This window comes from Centroberyx affinis, unplaced genomic scaffold (genome assembly GCF_046629955.1).
Source record: "Centroberyx affinis isolate AG114_WGS23_722 - 3 ecotype Tasmania unplaced genomic scaffold, CSIRO-AGI_Caff_v1 ptg000643l_1, whole genome shotgun sequence".
Taxonomy (NCBI): domain Eukaryota; kingdom Metazoa; phylum Chordata; class Actinopteri; order Beryciformes; family Berycidae; genus Centroberyx; species Centroberyx affinis.
In genome coordinates this window covers 45,055-52,459 of record NW_027279269.1, presented here as the reverse complement: position 1 = coordinate 52,459, position 7,405 = coordinate 45,055, and the positions used below count along the sequence as shown (strand labels likewise).

Here is a 7,405-nt window from a genome sequence, read left to right as displayed (position 1 = left end):
GGTGACCATGTCCCGGGAGGAGGTGCCGCCTCCTAAGTGTGACGTCAGGAGTGTTCTGAGTCCCTACCCGCTGGTCCTGCCCTCCCCCCTTCCCAGATACACTGGAGCATGTGCAGAACGGGGGCCAGCTATACCTGAGCTACAGGTACAAACCACTTAACCACACAGTGAGAGCACTGGTTCTCAAACTTTTTGGCCCTTAAAACAAAGCTATGCCTTCTCACGACCCCCCGTCACAGGCAGACAGATGCAGTGTTGATCAGTTCAACCAAAAAATGATTTTCCCTTTTCAGTTTGTTTCATTTGATTATCAAACGAGGCCTAGAGGCGGAAAACTATTTAGTATTTCACAAGAAAAAAGCAAAAAATAGAGAAAAATGAGAAAAACTCCCTTGAAATTTGTACAGTTTAAATACAGTATGTTTTTCTCCTATCCCATAAATCATCTCACAACCACCCAAAATTATCTCACCCACAGTTTGAGAACTGCTGAGTTAAATAGTCTGTATAAAATGCAACAGTATACAGGCTGTGCAGACGGCAGTCAATAAGAAAATGAAGCGTAGATGCAATTGCTAACAGCTCAGCAACAAACCAGCCTGGTCTCCCAAAAATTTTGTGAAATGAGCATGATGTTTAAAACGTGAATATGTGCTCCGTGGTCGAACAGTTTTTCCTCATTTTCCACATTTCCCCACCACAAAAGGACTCAATGAAGGAGACTCAGCTAGAAATGGCTGTAGTTTGACACTGAAATAATGTGAATGAAACTAAGGTGTGGAGGGAAGGGTAGTGGATACATTTGCCTTCGACTCTGATGATGATGGGTTCAATTCACACTCGATGAGTTTCTACTGTGAGTGAAGTTTTCATTTTCATTTTAGTATTTAACCATGACCAAAACCTTATCCTAACCTTATTTTAGTTGCCTAACCTTAACCAAAATTTTAGTTGCGTAAACCTAACCCTATCCTTAATTGAAGTTTTTTTGCTTGCGGAAACTTAACCAACTTAACCTTAAAATGGCATGTCCAATTTGTGCTATTGTGACATAATCATGTCGTGGCGGAGGAACGTAATCGGCACATTATTTGTGTCCACAACACTTATCCTGTGTTTAGTTCAAGCTTATTTCATGAAATTTTATGCCAGTGTGTTGAAGAAACTGCTGAAGTACCGCATCACATCGAAATCAAGAAACATTGTGTCCTCACAATTATCTCACGACGGACCTGCTACAAGCAAAAGAAATAGGAAGCAAAATTTCATGTATTTAACTCCGACTGTGTTCACCTGTGTTAATTTTCACATCCCTTTCAAATTTAATCACGGTCTTAGATGTTTGATGAAAATGTCTTTTAAAGATAATCACAGCATCTTGATTTAATTTAGTCAATTACTCACTGACTGAAGTTAGGAATTAGTGCAGCGTAATTAGAGTAGATTTCATTTGCAACATTTAGATATTTCACAATTTATCTTCATATCTACATTCACATCACAGCTATCTTTGGGAACGTTGTCATGGTGGACAAACAAGCTCTCTGCTCATTTTCATTTGCTAGTCGGCAATATATTGGATATATAAACTTTATTCATTCTAAATTGTCTTCTAACACAATAATAACAGAACAGCTTTTCCAGGGATGATAATAATGATTATCAAAAACAGAGTGAAATGAAATTGTTTCTGATATCATCATGACGCAGAATTTCTACTCATCAAAGTCATCATTAATTTAATAAAAAAAGACACATTCTCTTCATTCTCATCATTAACTTTCTGACACGTATAACGCTGATGTTCACAATCAATGTATTTACTACACCTTGTTGTGTGAGCTCTTTCTTGTTGTACCTGCCAATAGCACTCAGTATGTTAGCTTGTTATCTCATTACTCAGCAAGGTAACAATGAAACACCTTTTTTAAAAAATATTCCCTTTCTCTCTTTTCTCATTATCCTGTCACCTGCATGTCTCACTCTCCTTCTCTCCATCTCCCTCTCCCTAGGCGGTGCAGGAGGAGGTTTCTATCCCAGGATCCTTTGCAAAACTGAGCTATTTGAGCACCCGTGCGGCTGGCTACCTCTCTCTGCTGCGGATCCTCCTCACCCCTCCCTCCTCATCCTCCCCCGTCTCGCCGCTGGGCGGTCTGTCCAAGGTGCATGTCCGCGCCTCAGTCCAGGGCCGGCTGTACCAGCGCTGGTACCCCGCCGGGCCCAGCCTGGTCCACAGGATGGTCTGGAACAAGACTGATGTTTACGGCCAGGAGGTCTGGGGCCTCACTCACGCCACTGGTAGGCAGAATGTAATACGTGGGGTCTCTACTCATTCTCAACGCTGTTCATGTATGATTCTGTTTCTGTCATGCACTTTTGGCTGGTTAAGAAGAGGAGTCACATGAATTAAGGAATTCAGAAATCTCAGGGAAGCAAAAGAAAGCGCATGTAATTTGGCGCTTTGAGTAGGACTAGGCCAGCCAGGATGTTTGGAGGGGAAACCCAGATCAGGTGGAGGGGCGGGGTGCTTATGAAATTGACTCCTATTCAGTTGTAGCCACCAAGAATACCCATTGTTGGGCATTGATCAACATGAAAATGAATACTTGTCAAAACTGACTGAATACACTGAATTCACTGTCTCTCTGTTTCTGTCTCTTTGTGTCTCTCTCTCTCTCTCTCTCTCTCTCTCTCTCTCTCTCTCACACACACACACACACACAGGCCTACATACAGATAGAGAGAGAGGGAGAGAGAGATAATTCAGTGTATTCAGTCAGTTTTGACAAGTATTCATTTTCATGATGCCCAACAATATGTGGTCATCTGGCATGCCTTCACTGTACGCCGCCACCACTGGCATGCACATTCCAGAATTAGGCGGCCGCTGTTTAAAAGAGAGTATGCCTATATGTTTTGGGGGAAGCCAACATACTTGAAGAAACAGTAGTGCTAAATTGACCCACTTGGGATTAGAATCCAGGATCTCTGGCCTATGCCAGTAAAGCCTATGCTTTACCAACCAAGCTAAACCTAAAATGATGCCGCAATTAGGCTCATAGAGTTTTACAGTAAAGTTTATAGTGAAGATGGTAAAGTTTTCTGAATTTTTTAGCCAATCGGCCAACAGAGTGACTTTGAAATGTCCGTCTAAACATCACAAAGCATCACTAAACGTCACAGAGGCTTAAACCTTTGAACTGTAAATTGGTAACTTGTGAGATAATGTTTCCATTATCCACGTTTACCATTCTCCCAGTGAAAGGTAGTAGAGACACAGTGGAACAGGAAGGGAAAGGGTCGGGACTTTCTGTAAGTACCGAGATATCAGGAATACCGGAAGCTTTGTCCGCTGGAGTGTACGGTCTCGTGCTACGATTGCATCTCTCCATCCCCAGGCCTTCTCTCTCTCCTTCTGATCCGTCCCTCTTCTCCTTATCTGCTAGAGCAGCATTTCATCTGTTCCAGCTCTCTCCTGATCTTTCACCTCCTTTATACTCAAATGATCACACTTTTTTTTGCCCTTCCCCAGTAACCCACCTCTCCCCCCTACCTTTCCCCAACTCCCCCCCCCCCCCCCCTTGCCTCCTATCTTCCTCTACCCTCACACTCTTTCCTGTGTATCTGTCCTCTCCTGAACCCTCTTTTCTTCTCTTCCTCGCTTGTTATTTCCTCCGTTCTCTCTGATCTCCCCTGTTACCTCTCTCCTGTCTTCCTCTGCCCTCTGTGTTCTCTCTTCTCCACCCATGTTTTCCCCTGATCCTTCCCTCTGTATAGTTCCTGGTGCTTTGTTGCCACGACGCACACACACATACGCACACACACAGGTGTATGCGCACACACACACACACACACACCCTGCATACTCACGCATAGACAGAGAGAGGGAGAGAAAGAGAGATCATGCTCTGTTTGCTGGGGTGAACACATTGCCTGAGGCTTCAGCAGAGGGGAATGAAAGCTTTCACCTGTGAGATATTGAGTGTGCATTTATGTACTAGTGTGCATGCGCATTTGTTTGTGTGTGTGAGTGTGTGCTGTTGTGTGTGTTGCTGCTCTTTTAATATAGCTACAGTAATATTCTGTTGTGAAGCAGTTCTCAAAACACATTCCCTTTGAGAATGCTTTGTCCGTTTTGTCCTGGAAAAGCCCTGTACCTTAAAAATAAAAAAAACCCATCAGTTTTATTGTAGAATTGCGAAAAACTGGACAATGGCCCAACTGATGTATTCCAACTGATGTATTGATGCCCAACTGTATTATTCCAGTTTTCAATGCATTTCTATAACGATAAATTAGTTTCAGGTTCATGAAACAGGTTCTTCAGTGAGGTACAATGTGAGCGGAAGGGTCATGATTTGCATATTACTAATTAATATGTTGCTTTTTCAAATATGTAAATTATTTGTAGGATAGAGTTTAGTGTGTAGCCAAGCGTTACTTCTATTCAGATTTGAACCAGACGCCTCTCAGTGTTTTCTCTGTACTGCAAAAACACATTCACAAGAACTATCACAGCCTAACACTGAATTCAGTTTCTGAATGAAGTTAAGAGATTGTTTTCTGACTTGGAACTTTTGTGCAATACTATATGGTTTATTTTTCTCCTTCATCCCCCAATCCCCCAAATTGCCCTTTATTTTCCCTCCCCAATCGCTTTATTGATTGCATCCATTGAGTTGGAGATTTAGGTAGGACCTGGCGTTCCTGGCAAGAGTGTGTATCTCTGCATTAAAGGGATTCTCCTGCTTGCGTGTGCCACCATCTCTACTATTCTTTACCCAGGCTTTGCTCCTCAGTTCTCTTTGAATGCTGAACAACTCACAGGCATGCCAGTGTACACTTAAGCAAGTTAGAGAGATCAACAGCAACAGTGATTGACAGCGACAGCTATTCTTACACCACACCTGTGTCAGGTGCATTTCTTGTCAGGCTGTCATCACGTTACTGTATCATCTTCTACCAAATCATACTTCACTTGAGCCGTGTCATATAATTTAGTCTGACTGCTACATTAACTGCAGCAATAATATGCAATTACTACTGCTTTAAATATAGGAGAAAGAACGATTTTGCGTTGCATAGCATTTACTTAAAACACAAAAATAAAAAAAATCACAAAACATCTGCTGCAGTGAAATCCATCTTTTTTGTAATGAAAGAATGTAATTATTTTTATTTTTTAATTTAACTAACATCTGTAACAGAGCAAATTACTTCTAATAGAAACCTTGCCCACCTGTCACATTTGATGCATGGGTTTATTTGTGTGTGTGCGTGCGTGTGTGTGTGTGTGTGTGTGTGTGTGTGTGTGTTTAAGAATAACGTGCATGCATGTATGTTTGTCTGTCTGCTTCCATGTGTTTGGGGAGCTTCTGAAGCTTTGTCACCTGCTGCCATTAAATATATTCCAAGTCTGAAGTGGAAAATTGCCGTTCAAACATATTTAATCCTGCTAAACCAAAAAAGGCTGTTGATAGTTGTTACTTGCAGTGGGGAGCGCCGCACAGTGTATCATTACAGCCAAGAGGCCAGGCAGCTAATTCTAGGGCTCCTTCATAAAGACGGGCTCCTCCTGATTACGCCTCCACTTCTCACTGATCTCACTCACACACACACACTGATGAGGTCTCATTACAAGCCTTTCATCTGTCTCACCATTCGATATAATATAGTGTTGAGGGAGATGGGGAACGCCTGTGTGTGCGTGCGTGCTTATGGGTGTGTATCCTGGTCTATCATGTTCCATAACTGTGAGACCGCATCAAATCAATTCACTGAAGATAGTGTTTTACACAGCAGGGCTAATTCTTACTGTATATAGTGGTAAAATCCTGTATGTGTGTGTGTGCGTGTTTCAGTGTCAGTTGGCTACGAGTATGAGTTGTGCCCCGGCATTATCCAATGGGAGAGGAGGACTGCTCTGATGCAGGGATTTGAACTGGTCCCCTCTAACCTGGGAGGATGGTCTCTGGACAAACACCACGCTCTCAACATACGCAGTGGTGAGTAGGAGTGATGTACACACATAAACCTGTACAAAAAATGCATAGTCACACACAAAAAGTCACACACTTGGAGGCCAGCAGCCACACATGGCCACATACACAGATGTGTTATGTGCACAAAGAATAGAATGGAGTAGAATAGAATAAATCAATAATCACACAACACAGGCACAACGCTACTAGTATATATTCCCATTCATAATTACAAAAAAAAGCCCAAAAAGTGCAGTTTCTTGGTGGGGACTTGGTGAGATTCAGGTAAAGAATTCAATAAGGTAACGGCATGTGGGATAAAAGACATTCTTGCAGACATTTTTCATGGTTCTGGGCATATCTGTAGCATAAATGATTACCGAAAATTTGCTGAGCCTTTTTCCTGGACTGACTCACATATTGTACATCTCAGGACTGGAAAGCTTCTAAATGTGGCATTTAAATCTGTATGCATTCTGTCTGTCCCCAGGAATCCTTCACAAGGGAAATGGGGAAAATGTCTTCCTCTCCCAGCAGCCCCCTGTCATCAGTACAGTGATGGGGAATGGTTTCTACCGGAGCGTCCCCTGCGGTCCCAGCTGCAGCGGCGCGGCCCGGGACATGATGCTGTTTGCCCCGGTGGCGCTGGCCTGCGGCCCTGATGGCTCTCTCTACCTGGGGGACTTCAATTTCATCCGCAGGGTCCATCCTGACGGATTCACCAGGACCATACTGGAACTCAAGTGAGAGTCATGATCTTGTTGGGTTTGAGTGGGATAAATTGAGCTGATTTGATCTTGGCAGGGATCTCCTAGAGTGAAATGCTAATGGGATGCGTTGGGATTTTGAGCACTGGGCTCGATAAAATTGGCTTTGATTATATGTGTTAGCATGGCTTTAGCTCTGGTTGGCATCTGCGGTTACGATCTGTTTGATCTCTATGCATTCTGAAGCTTTTCTTTATGAAAAAGCCGAGTCTGTGGGGTTCAGACATCATAGACTCTAAACTACCTCTTTAGGACTTGAGAGAAGCTGAGAGTCTTTGCTGTGAAACAAAGATATTTTTTTGTGGATTATGACGATGATATCTCCTGCTGTGCTGCAGGCACTACATTCTCTATTTCTGTATTTTCTCAAGCGTAGCATCTCAATGGGATTCCACAGTCATTTGTCCTGTAGAGTGTTCTCCTTATGTAACTTTACTCTCTCATTCTCTGTTATTATTGTATCTCTGACTAATATTTCTGGTTCAGACGGAGGTTTCATAGTGTCTGTATTTGATACTTTCCTGTCCTCTGGGAGGAAATGCCAAAAAGCTTCCTGTTTAGGTTAATATTTAATGTGGAACAATACAGCAGTCTAAATCAACCCTAATCTTGCTTTATGAGAGGAAAACTGACTTATTACAGTCTATGAAATTTTGA

At 42.6% G+C, this 7,405-nt stretch overlaps 1 protein-coding gene across 1 annotated transcript in view; it reads left to right on the top strand.

The window, feature by feature from the left end:
• The first annotated feature begins 7 nt into the window (after nt 1-7).
• LOC139643695 (teneurin-1-like) overlaps nt 8-7,405 on the top strand; it is a 45,636-nt gene continuing 38,238 nt past the window's right edge. The window contains exons 1-4 of the mRNA XM_071518918.1: nt 8-145; nt 2,013-2,298; nt 5,862-6,005; nt 6,472-6,724. Of these exons, the coding sequence (XP_071375019.1) occupies nt 8-145; nt 2,013-2,298; nt 5,862-6,005; nt 6,472-6,724 (821 nt within the window). The remainder of the gene's footprint in view (nt 146-2,012; nt 2,299-5,861; nt 6,006-6,471; nt 6,725-7,405) is intronic.